General features: G+C 34.4%; 1 protein-coding gene across 2 annotated transcripts in view; it reads left to right on the forward strand.

The window, feature by feature from the left end:
- The first annotated feature begins 112 nt into the window (after window positions 1–112).
- The window catches only part of FBXO8 (F-box protein 8), a 54,755-nt gene continuing 29,420 nt past the window's right edge, over window positions 113–25,447 (forward strand). The window contains exons 1-3 of one of the 2 annotated variants that reach the window (XM_082726940.1): window positions 113–401; window positions 21,771–22,107; window positions 25,073–25,199. In XM_082726940.1, coding sequence (XP_082583066.1) covers window positions 21,779–22,107; window positions 25,073–25,199 — 456 coding nt within the window. In that variant the 5' untranslated portion in view covers window positions 113–401; window positions 21,771–21,778. The remainder of the gene's footprint in view (window positions 402–21,770; window positions 22,108–25,072; window positions 25,200–25,447) is intronic. The other variant, XM_082726941.1, reaches the window with a different exon arrangement.

Below are 25,447 nucleotides of genomic sequence, written 5' to 3' on the forward strand. Positions count from 1 at the left end.
TTCATATTAAAAGTTTATCTAGTGTTGATGCTTAAAGTGGCTCGGGATGCGATGTGAGAAACGGAGAATCTATAGCGAATCGTAAAGACCGGGAATAAAAATGCTTCTTCTCTAAGGCTCAGAACCCTAACGTCACTTCCGGCAACAATAGGAAACGTCAAAAGTCGGACCGTCGGTCGCTCTGGATGTTGCAGCTTGAGGTGCGCTGAGTTCAGAGGGATTCTGTGCTTCTTCTGCTATTCTCGCTGCTGATACCTCCACCGGCGTGGACAAGTAAAGTTTGAACCGGCATCTCCATGGCCTGGGCACCAGTTCCCGGCTGAGCCATTTTCTTTTTGACTAAAAGCCCCCGCCCAGAGGCCGATTCGTCGCGGCGGCGGTGGGGATCGCAGGTCGCTCAGGTACAAGATATTTCAGAACTCTTGCGTCTTTTCTCTACATACCCTTGCTTTTCTTCTTGGAAATAAAGACAACCGGTGTTTGCCAGTTGGCAGAAACTTGCCAACCAGCAAGACTTTGGGACCAATGGCAGTGCAGAGCACTTTGAGTGACAGCTGTAGTGGCGTGTTAAAATGTAGACTCAGTATCAGGAGGCGGGAGTAGGTGTGTTCCTTGTGTTTCTAGGCCACTGGAGTATAGGTTAACTTGGGACCCAAGGTGGTGTCCCGGCCTCTTTAGGAAGTAAAGCCGACAATAGTAAAGATTACTCTTTTCTAGCCCAAGTGTTCCTTTTCAAGTAGATTGTTTTCTTGATGCATAGGCAGTTTTCGGTTCTATACTTACTTTTCAGTTATGTGAATGCAGACACTTTTACTTAAGATCGTGATGGCTTCGCCGGGTACTTCAGCCGTCAAACTTGAGTTACAAATTTGACAGATTATTAATTTATCTCTTGTTTGTTTCTTTGTAACTGGTCTCTACTCTCTTCTATGTCGGGTTTTCCAGTTAAGTATTATACATAAATTCCAATCACCATTCAAGTTTTTTGTTTTTATTTTTAGGTTCTGTATGTAATTAGTGGTTTAATGACTGAGGCTACTTATTTTAACAAATTGAACTTTTATTTTCAAGGATCCTAGATGTTTCTCTCCAAATCGATATATCATGATCTTTGCTACTGCAAAGTGAAGCTAATTTATGTTTTTCATTTCTGCTTGCTTTCTCCTTTTAATATTTGGAGTATGGTGACCATATTTATGGCATAGGACGGTTTTTACTTCCCTAATGGCTTACAAAATTGACCAGATCTGAGAATGAAGGAAAATTTTATTCTGTTTTTCAAGTTGAGTAGGAAACTTCCCATTTTTAGCCAGTTAATTTGATAATTTGTCTGAGAATCTGTATTAGTTATCTATTGAGGGTAAAAAATTACTCCAAAATTTAGCAGCTTAAAACAACAAATGTTTATTATCTCATATTTTCTGTGGGGTGGAGATTTGGTTACAGCTTAGCAAAGAGCCTCTGACCCAAGGTCTTTCATGAATTTGTTGTTTAGCTGCAGGTGCAGACTATGATCCCATCTGAAGGCTTACTGAGGGATAGGAGGATCTACTTCCAAATGCATGCACATGGTTGTTGGTAGGCCTAGGTTCTCCACCACATGGGCTTTTCACACAATGAATTGCTCCCCTAGGGTGAGCAATAAAGAGTGCACAAGACTGCCCATACTCTCCTATGACCTAATCTCAGCAGTGGTATCTCACCACTACTGCCATTGTATTAGAAGTGAGTAGTAAATCCAACCAGAAGTTTTGGGGGCTATCCTCTAGATTGCCTAACCCAGCCTGGCTGATAACATTTAGGAGTTACTAGATAGGGATAACTGAGCAAAAATGCATCCAAGAGAAGTGTAGTCAGACAAGGAGCAACGTCAATTTGTAAAAAAACAAATTTGTGCAAGCATTATCTCTCTTGGAAAAAAAGTTGTTTTTGTTTTTTGTCTTTTTTTCCCCTACTGATTATCGAAGAAGCATTTACTATTTTTCTTGGGAAATTATGCCTCATGAGGGATGATGTGCGTGAGAGGAATGTTTGTATTTTTAGGGTCTACATGAGCAAAGCATATCACAACTGGAGATTGTGTATTTCTTACTCGTTGTCATTTTATATGGTTGACACTGTACCAAAATAAACATGACCATAGGTAGGTCTTGAGGAGAGAGGTTAGAAAAGCTAGAGGTAATGCTTTTCTAGTATAGAAAGAATGCAAGTCATTGACTGTCTTTTTGTTGGTGTGAGATCAAATAAGGATGGGAAAGGTGTATCTTAGAACAGAAGTGTGTTTTTGATGTCTGTTTTCAGCATTATTATTCGGTGGCAGGTACCACCTTCTATCAGCATTACCTGGCTGTCCATCACCAGCACAGCTTCTGTCAGTGAATCACATAACCTTCTTACAAATTATTCGTACTTATAGGCTTTCAGGGCTTGTTGTGACACTGGAGGATGATCTATGGTAAAACCGCATACACTTCTTCCAGGTTTGAAAGATGATGTAAAGCCTTACCGGTTAGTAAAGTATTAGGTTTATCTTTTATAACTTAAGTGCTTAACACCAGCCTAAATGTGTCAATTCTCAAAGTATAAGTTTGACTTTTAAGTTGAGATTCCCTGTCAGGTTTACGTATTTTATTTATAGTAGGTTACAGCCAATTAATGAATGTGATTTGGGGCCCTTATATATTTGCAAAATTTTCAACATTTGCTTGAGAAAATAACACAGTTGAGATGCTTCCAGCCACGAAATACCTTATGGTACTAATGGCTAAATAAGTGAAAACATACATTGTAATTTATTATGTGATCAAATTAATAGGGAATGTTTGTGTGTTTACTGTGCTTTTGTGTAGATTGAGTCATTTTCCTCTTTTCATAATATAAAACCATTGATTTACCAAGAGATTATCTTTTTTGATCACAGCGCATTGAAGTTAGTCATGCAACCTTAATGATTTTACGGTTTACTACTTATCCAAGTGCTATGTTCAGCTATTCTACATTTTGATTCAAATTTGGAAACTGAGGCGAATCCTTTGGCTGGCCTGTGATTAATGCATCAAAATCATTGTCTGTGAAATACACATCTAACTCGTTGCTTTCTCATTGAATTATTTTACTATTTTAAAACAACTTTAATTAAATATATCCACTTCAAGGAATTTGTATTCCCTCTTATTTTCTCTTTTATTTTCTTATTTTTATTTTTTATTTCTCTTTTATTTTCTTATTTTGTTTTTCTGACAAGTGTTTTTCTGACAAGTTTATTGATGTAAATTCTATAATAAAACTAAAGCACCCTGACTTGATTAAATTTTACATTGTATTTGGGACAAATAACTTTAGTGACATAGAGATGATAAAACATAACTGTGGTTTCAATGTTAGGCATTGGGTTTAGTCATGAACATAGGGGAAAAGAGATGAAAAGAACAGATGCTTACACACACACATTCGCCCTTCCATCACCTCTTCATTTTATTTATTTATTTTTAGGATTTTTTTTCACTTAATTTTTATAGAATCATAGAATTTTATAGCTGAAAGAGACCTTAGGGATTGATCATCAGGTTCAAAACCTTTGTTTTACAGGTGAGGAAACTGAGACATAGAAATTTAAGTGACTTTCCCGATACAGTTGGTAAAGAGGAGGAGCCTGAATCAAATCTAGGTTTTATGTCTCTTCATTACTAGATATTTTCTCATCTCATTTCTGACTTTCATTATACTTAGGCTGTCCTCAATATTTTAGTATCTTGTTTTATTTGTCTAAAAGCTGTTCCGTGAGAATTACGGTTTTTGTTTTGCTTTGTTTTTTTAATTCCTCAACCTCCATAGAAATGACCATTTTGATTAGTGAGCTTGGAGTGTGCTGTGCCCCAGGGAGGTGGGTTGGGATATGGTGCTGTGGCAGTTGCTGATTACAAGGGAGTTTGAGTAAATAGTGCAGTTAAGTAAGAACCAGTAATGCTGGTGAGAAGAATAATTGTTTTTGCTTTAAAAGTTAAAACAAGTGAGAAGTATGATAAATTTATTTTATTTAAAGATTAAAACAGTGGGGTGAACTTGCCAAAAAAATTTAAATAAGGCTAAAATTCTCAGCTTTTGGATTACATTTAAATGACACATTTTGATTTTTGCATTTGTTTAAATGCCATTTGGTAAACACTCATTTTAGAATCAAATTACAGAAACTGGAAAAAAGCTTCAGAAAGTAATGTTATAAATCTTTTTGAATTAAAAAAAAATCCTACAAATGGTATGCCTTTTAGTAACACAAACTGCTCTTGCAGAACCAGATCTTTAAATTTAATGAGTGGGTTTTTTTTTTTTTTTATGTGTTTAACATACCTTGTGACCTCTTAGTACTTAGCTATTTCCCTTTTTCTCCTTAGGCAGACCTCCTTGTGGGCTTACCCTTTCTTCTTTCTCTACAGTGGTTGCCATTCAGTTTTAGGGGTGTGATTTGTTATCATGGTTTTTTCTTCTTCTTCTTCTTCTTCTTCTTCTTCTTTTTTTAATTTCTCCACCTATTGTGTTCTAAACTACTTTGGTGGTCTGTTCTTTTGGAAATAGAGAAATAAATACTGGGCTACCCACTTGATTCTAAATGTATTGTAGAGAATAGTTCATCAGAGCATTTCTCATATTCTTATTCTGTAGAATAATATCACATCACAAATATTTTTAAAACCTAAATAGTAATCAAAATCTGATTGTTACTTTCTAATTGAAAATCTCTAAAAAGATAGAAGTAAGTGAATCTCCTTGTCTTTAAGTCTTTATAAAATTAACATTTTAGAGATAACATTTCTGGCACACATTTTAGATCTTTATCTAAGATAAGAAATGTCTTATTTCCAAATTCCACTGTTCAGATGTTTAAGAATTACTGAATAAAACTAACTTTGATAATGAATTATTTTAATTAGTTTATTTGTATGTCAATCCTCCCACACCATGTTTTAACAGTGTTTGCTCAGGAAGAGACTGATGCAATTGGTTTGCTTCAAACAAAAGTATTTAAACACGATTGCTTTTTTGATCCCCCAGACTCATTTCTATTCTTCCCATCTTCCACATGTATTTTCTACTTAAATGGTGGGTAAGCCATTCTTTATTACATAGAGTCATCTCCACAGCATGTGCTATTTGAATGCTTGGTGCTATGGAATTACTAAAAGCACTAGTGCAATTACCCTTTTCTTATAGAATAGCATTTTATTTGATGTTTAATTTGTTACCTAGACACATTTTGATGAAAGTTGCATACCATTTTGTAGATAAGCTTTGTATTAGATATTTAAGGGCTATTAATAAATCCTATATTATGCTTTTTTGAAAATACTCTACTCTTGAAAAAAGTAGCAAGACATTACAAATACAGTAAAAAATACTATCTATTTTAGAAACATAGCCATCCACTGCATAGAAAGTGTTATGGTTCTTAGAAACTTTAATAAATTGGTGGCTAATATACATTGGTGATTAATTTACACTGCCTTTAGATAGAAGTGTCATTGTGTAATGTTATACCAGATTCATGTTGTCTAAAACTGTATTTCACTTTTTAAAAATGAGAAAACTACCTCTAAAATCATGTCAGAAAAGTATTATTCTTTCTTGGATTTTTGCATTAGAAAAAAAAGTGAGTCAGGACCTACATACTGTTTTACCAATTAAAAGATGTCTTTAGGGGCGCCTGGGTAGCTCAGTGGGTTAAAGCCTCTGCTTTCGGCTCAGGTCATGATCTCAGGGTCCTGGGATTGAGCCCCACTTCAGGCTCTCTGCTCAGCAGGGAGCCTGCTTCCTCCTCTCTCTCCACCTGCCTCTCTGCCTACTTGTGATCTCTGTCTGTCAAATAAATAAATAAAATCTTTAAAAAATAAATAGATAAAAGATGTCTTTATATGTTATCTCAATTGAGACACACAGCAATCCTGTAAAATAGGCAGGAGTGATTTCCCCCATTTTATAGGAAACAGATGCTCACAAACCTTGTTTGAAATATCTAAGATCACACAGAATATGGTATAATTGGAGCTGTAACTTTAAATTCACCCTCCAAGAGTAGCAGTGTCAAGAAATCTTACACATTTTTCTCAAGCAGACATCATATAGCCTGCATTCTCTAAACTCAGCATAATAAAACTAGAAATAAACTTCAAAAAGTCAAAAAGGCCTGAATACTTATTTTTTAAAAAAATAAGCTCTTCCAAATAATTATTACATCAATGCACAATGAAAGTATTATTATTAATGTTGCTGTTATTTTAATGGAAACCAGGATATGTAAGAATTTAGGAGGTTTAAACAAAACTTACTCTGATTTTTAAAAGTTTTGATAAAATTATGTCTATACCTTAGAAATGATATCAGTTGAAGCAATCCAAATTTATATTAGTTTATGTACTTTGATGTATAATTACCTCAATAAAAATCAAAGTTTTCTCTTTAATGTATTTTGCATTTACATGTTTATTAGATCAAGGAGGAGGCACACAAACATCAATCCTTTAGCATTTATACATTTACCCAATTATGATACAGCCTATGTAAATAGTTAAAACATAGTGTTCGTATCTTTAAGGATTTGTATCCTTGATCAAGTCTTCTTTTGACCTATATGGTAAATTCCATGAAATCAGAGAGGATTCCTAGGGTGTCTTTATTTTTTTTAATTTTTAAAATTTTTTTTTTAAAGATTTATTTATTAGAGAGAGAGAGTACACAGGCTAGGGGAGGGGCAAAGGGAGAGAGAACTTCAAGTAGACTCCCTGCTGAGCCGCAGAGCTCTAGGTGGCTCTCAGGACCCTGAGATCACGACCTGAGCCAAAATCGAGAATCAGTGCTCAACCACCTGAGCCACCCAGGCACCCCTGATTCTTTTTTTAAAGCCGTTTATTGAGGTATGAGTCACATACCATAAAATTCAACCATTTTAAGTATATAATTTTTTCCTCTCCTTTTTTGAGGTAATTGTGGATGAACATGCAGTTTCAAGAAATACACAGGTAGATTTCTTGTACTCTTTACCTAATTACCATGGATGCTAACAATGTACAAAACTATAATATACTATCACAACTCAGACATTGATATTAATAGTCTATCTTTTTTATTTATATTCCCCCAGTTGTATTTTTTTTAAATATTTAATTTATTTATTTGACAGAGAGAGATCACAAGCAGGCAGAGAGGCAGGCAGAGAGAGAGGAAGAAGCAGGCTCCCCGCTGAGCAGAGAGTCCGAAGCGGGGCTCGATCTCAGGACTCAGAGATCATGACCCGAGCCGACGGTAGTGGCTCAACCCACTGAGCCACCCAGGCGCCCCTCCCCCTGTTGTATTTTTACTCCCATGTGTAAATGAGTATATGAAATTCTGCACAGGTTCACGTATCTGGCATCACAGTCAAGGTACTGAACAGCTTAGATACCACAGGGATCCCTCATACTACCCCTTTATGATTATAACCACTTTCCTCCTGGGTAATGATGGTGAGCATGTCACCATATGCTTATGTGCCATTTGTTATATCTTCTTTGGTGAAATATCTGTTCATGTCTTTTTTCCCCTTTTTAATTGGAATTTTTTATTTCTTTACTGTTGAGTTTTGAGGGTTGTTTATGTATTCTAGATACTAGTCCTTTTTCAGATATGAGGTTTTCAAATATTTTTTATCAGTCTGTACATAGCTTTTTTTTTTTTTTAAAGATTTTATTTATTTATTTGACAGAGAGAGATTACAAGCAGGCAGAGAGGCAGGCAGAGAGAGAGGAGGAAGCAGGCTCCCTGCTGAGCATAGAGCCCGATGCGGGACTTGATCCCAGGATCCTGAGATCATAACCTGAGCCAAAGGCAGCGGCTTAACCCACTGAGCCACCCAGGCGCCCTGTACATAGCTTTTTTTAATCTTCATCTAAATTGGTTTTTATTTTTATCATTGCTTACCATTCATCCATTTGTTCAACAAATATTTACTGAGCACTTTATAGATCTAAGTACTGGATTTATCCATGTAGCCTATTGTGTGGAATCAATTCCTCATCTTAGTACTTACAGTCAGTTCTTACTTTGCATGGTACCATGTTAATTGAAATGAGCATATTAGAGATGTGGCCTCACTTTACATGGTCCCATGGTTACTATTAATCACTACCCCAATACTGTACAAAGCAAGGACTGCCTCTATACAGGCATACCTAGGAGATATTGTTTGCTTCCAGACCATCACAATAAATTGAACATCACAATAAAGCAAATCAGATGAATTTTTTGGTTTCCCAATGCATATAAAAGTTGTTTACTCTATACTGTAATATATTAAGTGTGCAATAGTATTATATCTAAAACACATACATACCTTAATTAGAAAATACTTTATGGCTAAAAGATACTAACCATCATCTGAGCTTTTGGTGAGTCATGATCACTGATCACAGACCACCATCACAAATACAATAATGGAAAAGTTTATATTGAGAGAATTACCAAAATGTGACATAGACTCAAAGTGAACAAACACTGTTGGGAAAATGGTACTGATACACTTGCTTGTTGCAGGGTTGCCTGAAACCTTCAATTTCTTAAACTCACTATCTGTGAAGTGTAATAAAGCAAAACACAGTAAAACAAGGTCTGTGTGTATATACATTTTTTAAAATTTGTATTTCTTTTAATAAACTAAATAATAAACTTTAGGGATTCCTGGGTGGCTCATTCAGTTAAGGGGCTGCCTTCGGCTTAGGTCATGATCGCAGCGTCCTGGGATCGAGTCCCACATTGGGCTCCTTGCTCTACAAGGAGCCTGCTTCTCCCTCTGCCTCTGCCTGCCACTCTGCCTGCCTGTATTCTATCTTGCTGACAAATAAATAAATAAAATCTTAAAAATAAATAAATAAATAATAAACTTTAAAAATCACAATAGATAGGTGAGTTTTAAAGTATTGTCTTAGTGAACATATTTGAGTAAATATTAGTATTCTGGGGACGCCTGGGTGGCTCAGTGGGTTAAGCCACTGTCTTCGGCTCAGGTCATGATCTCAGGGTCCTGGGATCAAGCCCCAAATCAGGCTCTCTGCTCAGCAGGGAGCCTGCTTCCTCCTCTCTCTCTGCCTGCCTCTCTGCCTGCTTGTCATCTCTCTCTGTCAAATAAATAAATAAAATCTTTAAAAAATATATATATTAGTATTCTGTAATTAATATGCTTAAAATATGAATCTCAACAATTGCAGCATTGATTTTAAAGATCTAAAAAATTAACATACTATTCACAAACTACTTTAAAATTTTAATTACTGGTCTTCTAAATATCTGTAGTAGAAATTTCCCCTTATTAATTGACAGATTTATTTTGTGATACTGCCAAAGGAACTTTGACATGTTGAATCTTTCCGTGAAGTCTTAAAGTTTTCATTTCTAGAAACATTGGTCATGATTAAAGATGGTAGTAGTACTTAAGTGCCAAAAAGTTATCTCTCTTATAATATAACTGATTGATGACTAAGTATTTGCCTTATTTGCCAAACTTTGTTTATATATATATATATATATATATATATCGAGGCCAAGTTAGTCAATGCTTCTTACTTAATGTATTTACTAGTTTTTTTCTCCTAGCAAAGGTAAATGTCATCTCTCCAAATTTCACAGATCCTAAATTAATGAAAATTAGAAGCCAGACTATAACGACTCAGGTAATTAAATCCAAAATAATTGGATGTACTCAGAAATGAAAAAAGCAACATGAGATTATTATTTAAAGAGGGTTGAGAGATGAATACAAAACTACCTGTTATTGTAAATTACCTGCTGTGGGCTAGGTTTTCTAAACATTATCCCCTCTAAATCCCATGGGGTAAGAATTGTCTGTTATTGGGACACGTGGGTAGCTCAGTAGGTTAAGCGTCCGTCTTGATTTTGGCTCAGGTCATGAGTCCAGCCCCATATGGGCTCTGTGCTAGGCATGAGATTCTCTCTCTCCCTTTGTCTCCCATCCCCCATAAATAAATCTTTAAAAAAATTTATCCATTATTTTACTGATGAGGAAAATGAAGACCGCAGACTATAGGTAAATCAGATTCTGTGTCGGAGTTTGAGCCAGATCTTTTTTCACATCAAAGCCTATGAGAAGAGAGCTGCAGCTGGGAACAACAATGGAGGTAATAAGCAGTGACAGAGAAAAAAGAGATGAGAGCCAGTGATGAAGAAACAGATGGTAGATTGCCTTTGCCATCTGTGGGCTCAAACAGTTCTGGGCATAAGGTTTGGTGGTTAAGATTAAAGTCTTTGGACTCAGACCTAAGTTTGAATACTAAATTTTACATTTGTCAGCTAGGATATCTCAGGTAAAGTTGCTTAACCTCTCTGGGTCACAGTTTCCTCAGGTATAAAATTAGAATAATAATTTCTACCTATTGGGATTATTGTGAGGATTAAAATGAGATCATATATAAAAGCTTTAACAGAGTGCTTAGCACCGAGAAAGTATTAAATGGTGTTTTTTAGTACAAAAACATTATTATTGTTTAATATTTTTATTAGGTATTATATACATAATATGTACAGAAGGAGGGAACATAGCCAGGAATTCCAAGCCTTAAATATGAACTAAAAAAGTTAAAAAGGGTATTTTTTCCAACTTTATTTAAAAAAATGTCCTCCATCCTTTAAAATTTTCGACCAAAAATGGCAAAAATAATTCTTGCTATTTTGGTATTTTCTTTGATAGAGTCTCCTACTTCTCTTAAGCCATAATGCCAGGCATTTATTTCTTGGTGATGATTTTCAGTGTGTATTACACTAAACCCTCCAGGGGTAATTTTTAAACTGCATGTACACCTAACAAGAACTTTTTTCAAATTCACATGCCTGGATTCCACACCAAATTTTTCTTTACAGAAAAGTTGTAAGAATAAAAAAAAAATAACTAGTATATACTCTTTACCGATATTCATCAATTTGAAAATTTTTCCAAAATTATTCTATCACTCTCTCTGTGTAGAGATAGATATTACTGTTCTGCACCATTTGAGACTAGGTTGCATATATTATGCCTTAATACTTCAGTGTGTTTCCTAAGAACGAGAATATACTGTGATACAGCCACTGTACAGTTACCAAATTCAGGAAATTTAACATTGATAGAATATTTTATCCAGTCTTCAGCCCATATGCCTAGTTTTTCAGTTATCCCGAAAATGTCCTTAAACTATTCCTCAGCTTTTCTTTGGCCTCACAGCATTTTTGAAGATAAAAAATTGAAGATTAAAAATCCATTTGGGTTCATTCCTCTGATATGCCTCATGTTTAGAGTCAGCTTACATATCCATGTTTGGCTGGAATACTGCATAATGGATGATTTGCCCTTCTCAGGGTATTATGGCCAGAAGCACATGTAGTCCATTTGTCTCTTACTGATAAATATTCATTTTGATTGTTTGGTTAAAAACTATCTTCATAATTCTGGTAATTAATGAGTAATATGTGAGAAGATACTTGATACTTGGAGATGCTGTAAGTATTCCATTCTTTTTTTTAAAATATATTTTATAAAGATTTTATTTATTTATTTGACAGAGAGAGATCACAAGCAGATGGAGAGGCAGGCAGAGAGGGAGATAGAGGGAAGCAGGCTCCCTGCTGAGCAGAGAGCCCGACGTGGGACTTGATCCCAGGACCCCGAGATCACAACCCGAGCCGAAGGCAGCGGCTTAATCCACTGAGCCACTCAGGCGCCCTAAGTATTCCATTCTTGACCAGATTCCAGATCCAGCATCCACTCATAATTTTTGCCAGAATTATTTTTCCCAGAATGATTAGAAAATGATTCTTCCAACCCATTATTCCTTTTATCTTTATTAGTTGACATTTTCCTGTAAAGGAGACCTTTCTTTTCTCCTTTATTTATGTATTTATTGATCATCAGTGTAAACTCTTGGATCCTTTTCTTTTATGTGATGGATTTTAATCTATTACTGTCCTTATTTTATTTTGATGCTCAAATTGTCCTGGGTTTGACCAATAGAAGCTTTTTCATAATGGCGCCTAACATCCCCTTTATCATTCTCTAATTGCTTTTGTTTTGTTTTGTTCTGTTTTGGTTTTGTTTTGATTTGATTTTTTTTAGCTCACTGGACATTCTTTTTTTTTTTATGTTTTCTTTTCTTTTCTTTTTTTTTTAATTTCTTTTCAGCATAACAGTATTCATTGTTTTTGCACCACACCCAGTGCTCCATGCAATACGTGCCCTCCCTAATACCTACCACCTGGTTCCCTGAACCTCCCACCCACTCACCCACCCCTCCCCTTCAAAACCCTCAGGTTGTTTTCACTGGACATTCTTTTTTTTTTTTTCTTAATTTTATTTATTTTATTATTATTTTTAAGAATTTTTAAAATTTATTTTCAGCATAACAGTATTCATTGTTTTTGTACCACACCCAGTGCTCCATGCAATCCGAGCCCTCTCGAATACCCACCACCTGGTTCCCCCTTCCTCCCACCCCCCACCACTTCAAACCCCTCAGATTGTTTTTCAGAGTCCATAGTCTCTCATGGTTCACCTCCCCTTCCAATTTCCCCCAACTCCCTTCTCCTAATTCCCCATGTCCTCCATGCTACTTGTTATGCTCCACAAATAAGTGAAACCATATGATAATTGACTCTCTCTGCTTGACTTATTTCACTCAGCATAATCTCTTCCAGTCCCATCCATGTTGCTACAAAAGTTGGGTATTCATCCTTTCTGATGGAGACGTAATACTCCATAGTGTATATGGACCACATTTTCCTTATCCATTCGTCCATTGAAGGGCATTTCGGTTCTTTCCACAGTTTGGCGACCATGGCCATTGCTGCTATAAACATTGGGGTACAGATGGCCCTTCTTTTCACGACATCTGTATCTTTGGGGTAAATACCCAGGAGTGCAATGGCAGGGTCATAGGGAAGTTCTGTTTTTAATTTCTTGAGGAATCTCCACACTGTTCTCCAAAGAGGCTGCACCAACTTGCATTCCCACCAACAGTGGAAGACGGTTCCCCTTTCTCCACATCCCCTCCAACACATGTTGTTTCCTGTCTTGCTAATTTTGGCCGTTCTAATTGGTGTAAGGTGATATCTCAATGTGGTTTTAATTTGAATCTCCCTGATGGCTAGTGATGATGAACATTTTTTCATGTGTCTGATAGCCATTTGTATGTCTTCATTGGAGAAGTGTCTGTTCATATCTTCTGCCCATTTTTTGATATGATTATCTGTTTTGTGTGTGTTGAGTTTGAGGAGTTCTTTATAGATCCTGGATATCAAACTTTTGTCTGTACTGTCATTTGCAAATATCTTCTCCCATTCTGTGGGTGGCCTCTTTGTTTTCTTGACTGTTTCCTTTGCTGTGCAGAAGCTTTTGATTTTGATGAAGTCCCAAAAGTTTATTTTGGCTTTTGTTTCCTTTGCCAAGGAAAGAAGTTGAAAGAAGTTGCTGTCTTGAAAGCTATCTTGAAAGAATTTGCTGTGGCTGATATCAAAGAGGTTACTACCTATGTTCTCCTCTAGGATTCTGATGGATTCCTGTCTCACGTTGAGGTCTTTTATCCATTTTGAGTTTATCTTTGTGTACGGTGTAAGAGAATGGTCGCGTTTCATTCTTCTACATATAGCTGCCCAGTTTTCCCAGCACCATTTATTGAAGAGACTGTCTTTTTTCCACTGTATATTTTTTCCTGTTTTGTCGAAGATTATTTGCCCATGGAGTTGAGGGTCCATATCTGGGCTCTCTACTCTGCTCCACTGGTCTATGTTTCTGTTTTTATGCCAATACCATGCTGTCTTGGTGATCACAGCTTTGTAGGAAAGCTTGAAATCAGGTAACATGATGCCCCCAGTTTTATTTTTGTTTTTCAACATTTCCTTAGTGATTCGGGGTCTCTTATGGTTCCATACAAATTTTTGGATTATTTGCTCCAGCTCTTTGAAGAATACCGGTGGAATTTTGATTGGACTGGCATTAAAAGTATAGATTGCTCTAGGCAGTATAGACATTTTAACAATATTTATTCTTCCGATCCAAGAGCTTGGAATGGTCTACCAACTTTATGTGTCTTCTTCAACTTCTTTCATGAGTGTTCTGTAGTTCCTTGAGTACAGATCTTTTACCTCTTCACTGGACATTCTTAATCTGCACTTAAGAAACACTGCCTTTAGGATTTTTTGGTAGCCCTTGAGGGGGTCCCAAGTAGACTAGAAAGGTTAACGTTGGGAGAAAGATGTATCTTTTTGCCATATTTATATGTTACAGAGCTTCAGTTGGTTCCTTGTTAAGCAAACTCTCGAAAATGTATAATATTGGGGTGCCTGGATGGCTCAATGGGTTAAACCTCTTCCTTCGGCTCAGGTCATGATCTCAGGGACCTGGGATTGAGCCCCACATCAGGCTCTCTGCTCATCAGGGAGCCTCCTTCCCCCTCTCTCTCCGCCTGCCTACTTGTAATCTCTCTCTCTTTCTGTGTCAAATACATAAATAAAATCTTTAAGAAAAATGTAATATGTAGAGTTTATGATTTTGTTTGTTAGATTAAGATTAAAATTAACTTGTTAGCTTTTGTCAAAGAATCACTGGATGAAATCAGCAAAAAATAAGCCAAGCAATCCTTGTGCAAATGCTTCAGGCACACTTTAATGATTGAACTTTGCATCTTTAAGACAGTAACATGTTGAATTGTAGGTACACCTGTATAGAGCTGGTAGCCCTTGCTTTAGGATGATTGGTTTGATAGCCATTATGCTGGGCCACACTATAAATGTTAGAAAAGAAGGGGAGTCTTTTCTCTAGGGTTCTATATACACAATGGAATACTATGCAGCCGTCAAAAGAAATGAAATCTTGCCATTTGCGACAACATGGATGGAACTAGCGCGTATCATGCTTAGCAAAATAAGTCAAGCAGAGAAACAAGATGGGATTAGGGTTCAATTTCTTTAGAGGAAACCCTTTTTCATTCAACCTGGATAAGGGAAAGGGGTTAGAGGATATGTCTAATAATTTTGGACACTTTATTCTTTTGTTTTGTCATCCCATATTATTTCATTTAATTTTCATAAAGATTGTAAAGATGGAAATAGTGACCCAGAAATCCCTTGATTTTTGTTTCTCATTTTAGTCTCATTTATTTCCATACTTATACTCTTTGGACCCCAAAAGCCTTTTGAGGATCCTCTAAGGTACATAAGCTTCTGCTTAACTTTCTGCACTATTCCATACTCTTTCTGCTTTTTCTTCAAGGCTTCTTTAGTAACCACTACTCCTTCCACTTTCATATTACAGAAATCTATTGGAATGTTTTGTCCACTCAGCAGCCTATTTTCCCCTCTCTTTTAGGCTTAAATTTTCCCTTTTTAAAAATTTCTTTTCTCTCATCTTAATAGGAAGAAAAAGTGATTAAATATATGTGCTCAATCTTAAAATTTTAACAAGAAGCTAGGAATTGACTGTAAAAGATTTTTCTAAAACCGAGTTAGAATATTTTTTTTTATCTACTATTGTCTAATAGGTAGCTCATAAATCATGTTAATGAGATGGTATGCTACCATTTATTTTTATCCTGGTCCTGGCTTAAGACTTATTCCTGAAATCACATTAGCATGGATCAAAATAATTTTATGGCTTGAGACTATTAAAATCAAGCTATGTAATACTGAAAGAGCTTTCTCAAAAGCAAAAGCACCATATATACATCATAACCTGGATGTAACATGCCTAAAATATTGTCAGGTAGAGGTGAGGCACATCATTAGAGGTGATAGTGCCTGTTTGCTCCATAAATGGACCTTTAGCTAAGCAAGAAGATTTATTCACTTTTATTGATAATATTTTTCAAAGACTGTTTATTTTTGAAAAATGCTGGAATCCTCCTAACGTCATGTTAATTTCCATTTATGTTATCCCAGCTACTGTGCCATGGTAGCATAAGAGTTTAGGAACACAAAGTTAAATTTGAAATGTAAGATAATAAACAAAAATAATAAATTCCTTATGCATGGGATCAAATTAATAAAGTAGCTGTCTCTTTCAGCTAATGTGACATATTTATACACACTGCTGCTGAGTTTTCAAAGCTGTTCAGTCACATTACCCATCCCATAACCAGTAGTTCCAAGTCTTTTGAGTCTTCTATCCATGTGAGACATTTGCATATACATGTACTTATATACATGAGTAGTTGTGCAAGTAGTACAGAATTGAATATAAATATTTGGCCCTTGCACAAAAACAGAATGTAGTAGCTCTGAGACATAGGGAGCATTACTTGACTACCATTGAAAATGAAAATTAATTAAATTGAAAGACATATTCATATAATTCCAGGAAAATAGAAATTCTTGCATAACATTCATTTGCATGTTTGGCCATTGTTTTATTTGAGATTCTTCATCCAATTTAAAAAGGCGTTCTGAGATATTTATGTATTTATTTGCTTGTTTGTTTATTTGTTTATTTGCATTACTCATTCTCTGGAAAAACAGAAATTTAAACTTACTAAATAGTATCTAAATCTTCGTTTATCATTCTGCAAAATAAGAAAATATAGCATCTTAATTGCCTTGTTTCTTTTTCTGATAATTTTTTCTTTTCTCTGGAAGGAAGAATTTCAACTTTAAAATCTTGTGTGGAACTTTTGTTAGAATCATTTCTTCTCTGTAATCTACATAATTATGAAATTTTAATTTATTTCCATCAGCTGAGAAATAATGAAGCACGGTTTCTAACTTTGGAGACCAAGAGAAAATATCTTTGGTTTCATTTTGAAGGTCCTTAGCATTTTATAAATCCTCCGAACACGATAAACTTTAAATAAAATAAATTCAAATTTGGAGGAAAAGGCATCAGATATTTTAAATTGTATTCATTACAGTCGATCTTCCTTATTTGCAGATTTTGTATTTGTGAAGTCTTGTACTCACTAAAATTTGTTTTTATACCCCAAATCAATACTTTTAGCATTTTCACAGTCATTCTCTGACATACACAGACAGACCTGCAGAAAATTTGTGTCTCTGATGTGCTGTTCTTGCATAAGGTCAAATAAGGCGATGGCTCTGCTCTCTTGTCTTAGATCTCATATTGTGAACAAGTGTCCTTTTTGTAATCTATTTAGTGGCACATTTTTTACATTTTTGTGCATTTTTTGTTGATGATTTCACCGTTTTAAATGGCCCCACGCTTACTGCTGAAGTGTTGTCTAGCGTCCTAAGTGCAAGAAGGCTGTGATGGTTCTTTAGAGAGAAAATACCTGTGTCAGATGAGCTCTGATCAGGTTTGCTGAGTTCAGTGATAATGAATCTACAATGTATATTGAACAAGATATCTTTAAACATAAATATGCATAAAATAAAATTATGTATTAATGAGTTGGCAAAAATGTGGCCAGAACCTTGCAGGAACCTAACCCCATGTATCTCCTGGGAATAATGGTTCAGTATTGGCTAATTCACTGTAGTGACTTTATAGAACATAACTACCAGGAATTACAAGGATTAACCATATTTCTTTTATTTGTACACTAAACAGACTATGCTCTAAAGAGTACAGTTTCCTAGAAGTATCTATATTCCTCAATTTGTTTTGAGTGAACAGATTATCAGCATTGATTTTATCACAAAAATCCGTACTTACAACAAAGTATTTATTTCAAATACAAAAAAAAATTCTTTTGAGTTTAGTATTTTTTTTCAGTTTGAAACTCTGTATATTCAATGATTCCACTATGCAGCTTGATATTTATTGGACTGAATTCCTGGCACAAATCACAGAGAGTACTGTATGTTTTATGATGTTATGTTTTAATGCTGAAAATCTTTATACTAAGATTTTTATTAAAACTTTAATAGAAATCTGAAGATTTTATACTTTGAAGTCAGATTTTTATTGATTCAGTTCAAAAACCCATTTTCAAGAATTTTGAAATCATGTAAGACCCCAGCATGAAACTCTATCATATTTTATATCTCTTAGAGACAGATGCTGACTCATTACTAATAATAACATAAGGATCTTCATGCCATTCTTATTGGCATAAGACATGCTGCAGTTTTAAAATTCTGTGGAACATAATACAGGCTTTTTGGGTTTTCAGGTTTGGGTTTATCTGGTTGATTGGTTGATTTGGTCATCAGTACGAAAGAATGGGATTTATGAGTGAAAGAATAACCATGGCTGATCAAGTATCAATATGAACAAATGAATTTATTCAGCAGGCATAACATCTAGATAACTGAAGTATCATTAAATTTTACCAAAGTTCTTCTCATTTTCATTTTATAAAAATATGATCTTGTCACAACAAATAGCCAATATTGTCATAGCTGTGAGATGAACTTTATATGCATTATCTCATTCAATTCAACAACCTTTTGAACTGTAGGTATTATTATTATGTAATATGCAAATGATCCCATTACATATGAAGAAACTAAATCTTAGAAAAGTCGAATTCCCCAAGATCCTGTAAATAATAACCACTGGAGTCAGGATTTAAACTCAAGTCTGTTTGATTTCAGAGTCCACAACATTGTTCTCTTTCCATGACTTCCTATACAGCTTCTGCAGTGGATGGCATGTCATTTTAAGAATTTTATCACTTTTCTGACAGTTCCACCCACATTCCACATCCCTGTTACTGTAAGGAGAATGGGGATGGAACTCTTTAAACACCCTTTCCTTTCCCCAGAGCATAATTTTTTAATATTAATCTTCCTCAAGTGGTTTATCATACTTTGTTTTTGCCCAGTATGAAGAACTGCTTTAAAGGGAAAAGGATATTCCAAAAAGGCAATTTGTGGTGTTATTCATTAGTAGGAAAATAGAAAATGCAGTTTCCTTTGTCTAAATTATGTGTATATGAACCTCAAACTTCCATCCTCCCCATCAAGGTTTTGTTGTCCCCCCCACCCACCAAGAGCCAGCTGCTAGCTTTACCTTTCTACCTGCCGGATGCTTTCTGAATCACATTATCCAGTGCTCAACTTAAGTGATCCCCATTAAAGTCTAGAGCCTAGGGATATCACCCTGATTCTGTGTTCCCTAGCAACATCTCTGAGAATAACAACAGCTGCTTAACAGCTGCTTAACCAGAAAGATGCTGCAGGGGAAATATACAGAAATTGATATTAAATGCTTTAAATCTTGAGACTTCAAACATTATAGTTACCATGTTGTATTATTTACCTTTAGTGATAAAAAAACAAAAGAGAAAACTAAATGTGATCATCAAAAAAAAGGACAAGATATGCTGAATGACCTTAGCAAGCAAGGTGATTCTAGATATTTTCTTGCTATGATAAACAGGGAAATAGCCATGATAGAAATAACATACCTTTCTTTATGATTTTGAATATTAAAAGTTACATTTGTGTCAATTAAATTATACTTATGTTGTAATATGACATGGCATTGTTTAAACACTTAGCAAACTTAAAATTCCTTACAAATTTTTGTTGATATTCTTTATTTTTTGTTAATCATTTTTACTCTCTCTGTAATTTGCCTTTTCCATCCAGAATGTCAAATAATTGGATTCATACATTATGTAGCCTTTCCAGATCATTTTCTTTCTCTCAGTAATATCCATTTGTTTCCTCCATGTCTTTTCAGGACTTCCTAAGCTCATTTCTTTTAGTTCTAAATATTTCATTGTATGGATGTACCAAGGTTTATCAGTTGGCCTATTGAAAAAAATCTTGGTTGCTTACAAGTTTTGGTAGTTAGATTAAAGATGTTACAGACATTTGTTTACAAATTTTTATGTGGACAAAAGTTTTCAACTTATTCGGGTAAATACTAAGGATCACAAATGTCGGGTCATATGGTAAAGAAACTGCCAAACTGTTTTCCAAAATGAGTGTACCATTTTGCATTCCCATACCTTTGCCTGTATTTGGTATTATCAGTGTTTTGGATTTCAAGCATTCAAATATATGTATAGCATTGATTATCTCATTGTTTTGATTTGAGATTGTAGAGTAACACATGATGTAGAGTGTGTTTTTATAAGCTTATTTACTACCTATATATCTTTTTTGGTGAGACATCTGTTGATCTTTTCCAAATTTTTAAGTAGGTTGTTCTCTTATTGTTGAATTTTAAGAGTTCTTTGTATATTTTAGATACCAGTCCTTTGTCAGATAAGTGTTTTGCAGATACTTTCTCTGGCTCTGTGTCTTGTCTTTTCAGTCTTTTAATATCCTATATTAAAATGCAAATTTAATTATTATAGCCTAATCACTAATTTAAGAACTGCTACCGTTATTGTAGTATGTATGTTAGGGATAAAAGATTATTTTTTATGATTTCTTTGTAAAAATAAATTTCCCCACATTTAAAAACTACTATGGAACTATGTTCCTTTTCTTTGAACCCCCTATCCCTTTATACCTTAAATTCTTGGGATTCCAAGCAGTTCACTGTGAAGAAGAGTGAAAAATTATCCTGGACTGTCTTCCTGTTCTGATCAACAAGTAACCCATTACAGTAGTCATTATCCGAATAATAGCCAATAACTCAGTAAACATACATGTGAAGCATGGCTTTTTAAATACTGAAAAAATAATATCTTTGACAATCTCTGAAATTCCTAATTTTTAAAATTCCTAGTCACCCTGGGTGTTTTTTATTTTCTTTCTTTTTTTGTTAGTTCTCATTATAAACAGTTAATTAAAACTGTTTTATAGATAGGCCATGCTATGAAATTTATTTTATGATTTTCTATGAAAATCAGTCCCCTTCCCAATTTTTAAATTACACACACACATATTAGTAGCCAACTCAGATTTATAAAACAAGAATATTTTGTTTGGAAAAGGGATCATGGAAGTACCTATATTAGTTAAAATCTCTTCCTGGTTTTATGTTTCTCTATTAATTTATTTGCCTAGGGAAAATTAACTTATTTTAAAGCGAAGATCAAATAGAAAGTCTAGGCCACTAGTTTCCTAACATTTGTAAACTAGCTAGTCCAGTATTTCTTAACAGATAAATGTAGAGCCACTCTGGTTGGAGGTCAAATGAAGGTAGAGGAGGCTGGAGTACACTCTCTTCAACCTTTTCCCAGGTACCTCTAAGGAATCTACAGGGCTATATGGAGAAGAACTGGAAAATTAGACTAAATTACGATTTTTATTTAAAGTAACAACAAAACCAAATAGTCATTACTAAGCTATTTATCATGGAGTTCTAGGTGTCTAATTTATAAGGTTTCTGAATTAGACTTCAGGGCCTATGTTACATTTTATTACAGTCTACAACTTAAGTGTAGACTGGCAAGAATTAAAGGAAAAGCCTGTTTCACAGCTGTTATGCATCTGGGAGTTTGTTTAAAAGGGTCTAGCTTAGCTTAGCCTGAGTTGTGATAAAAAGCAGGGTCTAGAGGCCTTTTAACTAAAGTCCTGTGCTCTGATCAGAGCTGTATTTAATACGGGCCCATAAGTCCACATAATTATAATTTGTAAGAGTCTTTAGGACATCAGTAACTTTTAAATCTTACCATGTGAAAAATGATTATGTCACCTGTGGACTTTAAAAGTAGTTAGCAAACTAGGATAAAAGTGATGATCAAATCAAATATTTCTGCAACTTTCTCTGTCCAAGTTTCATACTTAATGATGTTCCAGCTATACTTTGTAACATATCGCTCCTTTTAAGGTGCTTTAATGAGGAATGTTAATTCTGGTAAATTAATGCTTCGTGTCACAGTTAACCGTACTACATTCTGGCTTTCTCCCAGGCTTGCAGATGGGTCAGGGGCTGTGGAGAGTGGCCAGAAACCAGCAGCTACAGCAAGAAGGTTATAGTGAGCAAGGCTACCTCAGCAGAGAGCAGAGCAGGAGGATGGCTGCCAACAACATTTCTAACACCAGTCATCGTAAACAAGTCCAAGGAGGCATTGATATATATCATCTTTTGAAAGCACGGAAATCTAAAGAACAGGAAGGATTCATTAATTTGGAAATGTTGCCCCCTGAGCTAAGCTTTACCATCTTGTCCTACCTGAACGCAACTGACCTCTGCTTAGCTTCATGTGTTTGGCAGGACCTTGCGAATGATGAACTTCTCTGGCAAGGGTAAGTTCAGCCTAACATGTTTGATTCAGATATCTCTAAACACAATCATGCTTAAATGTTTTTATTACTATTACACACACACACACACACACGCACACACACACACACACACACACGTGTATTATGATCTATTTCTTTTTTATCTTGGTTTGTATTTTAACTTTCTTTTTATTAAAACCCAGAAAGATAATGAGGCATCATCACAGTCAAATTTGATATTGGTAAAAGAAAGACAGTATAAAGGTAAATGACTCTACAGTTAGAAGTTACAAGTGAAGAGATGTCAGTTTATTCTAAAAATACAAGTTGTTGGGGTGCCTGCCTGCCTCAGTCAGTAGAGCATGCAACTAACTCTTGATCTCAGGGCTGTAAGTTCTAGCCCCACACTGGATGTAGAGATTACTTAAAAAAATAATAAAATATCTAAAAAAGAATACAAATTTAGTGAGAATTTGTAATCCAAAATTTAGTGTTCACACCCCTGATAGAGTTTGTGCTTCCCATATGAAGATTGTGTGTTGACTCATTTATATACTTCTTTCTGTCACAGAGGTGCTTGTTAATATAAACTGTGGTAACTATTTTATCTAGTTTTTATTTTTTCTAACCAACATTTCATCAATGAAGTAGGAAAATAGTAGAATACAAGGAGATACTCTGCTTGCTGAAGTGAAAGTGGACTATAGAAATTATAGCAGCGATTATATCAGTTTAAATTTAATCTATAAATTTAAGAATGTTTGAAATAGAATCTGTTTTATGTATAACTTCAGTCTCCAATGACTCCTTAAATAGCGTCATATACTTGAGTCATAAATATGTTACCAAATTTAGAAGAATCGTTGGGATCTTCAACTTCTGGTGTCTAAGGTTTATTGATATCTCATTATTTCTAGTTATTTAAAACATGTCTAAAAACAAAGGTCTTTTTGTGACTTTAAATAATTTCCAAATGAAAATCTAATTGAAAGAATTAGTAAATTATCCAAATAACCAAACTTTAGTAAAAATGTATTACCGATAATGACATCTCTAACTCTGGGCTTTCTGATGCTACAGAATTACAGTATTAATTATATAGTTAATTTCTCAACCTCTAAATAGATAAAAATCATAAATGTCATCCTGTTACTCTCATTGTCTTGTTATAGTGAAGGTACTGTGAAAGTACTACTATTAGTAGTGTTTATGGTTATTAATTTCTTACTCAGTAAAAGAAGAAATAAAAATACTTTAAAACTTTAAAACTGGCTCATTAATTATTTAAAATTTCTGCGTTTTAGTATTTCCAGTAAACTTAATTTGTAATCCTATATTTGAACTCTTAAGAAAGTTTATTTCTAAGCTTATCTGAACCCAATCAGAATGTCCTCTTTACCTGAGATTTAAATCTGGATGTTCATTTCTGAAAGAAATGCTTCCTTTATTTTTACCACATAATTATGCCTATTTTTATGACACTTGTTTTTTTTTTCTTAGTGGTAAAGTGTTTCTATTTTAAATTTAAGGCCAGCTTAGTTTTTATTTTAGCTTTAGATGTGTGAAACATTTATTAATGTTGACAGGTTCTATTTTCACATCACTCAGTAATAAAAGTCAAAACCTATAGGACTAAAGCTTCTGCTAAAATATTGACAATTTTCTAAACAAGCTCCTAAACTCACTAAAACTCACTAAACTCGAAATCATGGATTTCATTTGGTTGGTAAAAATAATGCAAGGACATAATTAACTATTAAGATATTGTCATTAAATTACATATTTTACTCATTAAATTACATATTTTTGATGTTACAGGCTGAGACAGTAACTTTTTCTTGTTGCCCTACACATTGTATGTGTGTAACATGAAATTTGAGTCAAAAATCAAGAATGACTATCAGAAAATGATAACTATTTTAATATCTATCACTGTAAGTAGGTGTTTTGAACACACAAAAATCAGAAAATTTTGAGATAGTGTCATTAAAAGTGCACTAAAATAGAATTGCAGTATTCTATATCTCTAGAGTAATGTACTTTTAAATTTAATGATCTATAGTCTAATGATCCAGAATTTCTAGGCATTGTAATAAGATAAAACTTAAGCATTCAAATAATAACCAGTAGCTAAAGCCTTTGTACAAGAGTTGGACATGACTATCCCAAACTGCAAAAATAGTATGTTTTGCTATAAACTATTAGCATTTTAGGTTTCCTAGAATTTTTAAACAATCATGTATCACTGTGATGTTAAAATAAACAAACAAACAAAAAAGTGTTCTGAAGCAGCATCTTAAAAGCAGGTATGCTTAATGTCATACCCAGCTTTTGATGTATGTACTAAAGTTAATAGCATTGTACTTTCTATGTTTATTTTGCCTGTTATCAATATATATATTGTTAAAAAAAAAACAACAACAACAAAGTTTTCCCCCCAACCTAACAATCTTTACCCTCATTCAACTTTACTTTGCAATAGATCATAGTAACTTAATCCTATTTAGCTTCTTGATTAAGATTTCTAGCTCTGGAGTAAGACTTCTTGGGTTCAAGTCAACTTTTTTATCTTTTATTGTGTCTGTGTTTCTTTATCTTTAGAACCAACATAACATTGCTGTAAAAATTAAGCAAGTTAATACTCGTATAATGTTTTAAATAGTGCCTGACATCTAATAAGCACTGGGTAAATGTTTTAAATAAATAGCTATCATTGCTATTATTAGTAGTAGTTTCTATTTAATTTCAAATAGTGCTCATGAGTATTATTAATCTTTAACTCATGTTTATTAAGTACTATCAGAATTGCTAATTTGAAGGCATTTGTCAATCATACTCTAGTAAACAAATAAAAAACAAGTACAGCATTAAACATTTTCAGCTTTTGAGCTATAAATTTCATGTTACTATTTTATCATGAGTATACATATTTAACTTAGGAAATTAAATATAGTAATGTCTTCTTGTCTGATTTTATCTTTTACAGGTTGTGTAAATCCACTTGGGGTCACTGTTCCATTTATAATAAGAACCCACCTCTAGGATTTTCTTTCAGAAAATTGTATATGCAGTTGGATGAAGGCAGCCTTACCTTTAATGCTAACCCAGAGGAGGTAAGTGAAAAACTTGAGTATTTGGAAGAGTTGAACTTTATTATGATCTTACTGCAGCTTTCCAATATAATAAACTTGCAAGTAAAGTAACAGGTCATTGAATATTCCTGTTCAATGAGGAAATGACTGAGAAGTCTACTAAGTAAAGTTAATGCTATGTAACATAGTCATTTCTCTTTACCTTATCAACTCACATTTTAAATCTTTCTACCTGCTCATGTTGTGTGGCAGCTTCCGTGACATATATG

This window comes from Mustela nivalis (genome assembly GCF_964662115.1).
Source record: "Mustela nivalis genome assembly, chromosome: 4".
NCBI classification, from domain to species: Eukaryota; Metazoa; Chordata; class Mammalia; order Carnivora; family Mustelidae; genus Mustela; species Mustela nivalis.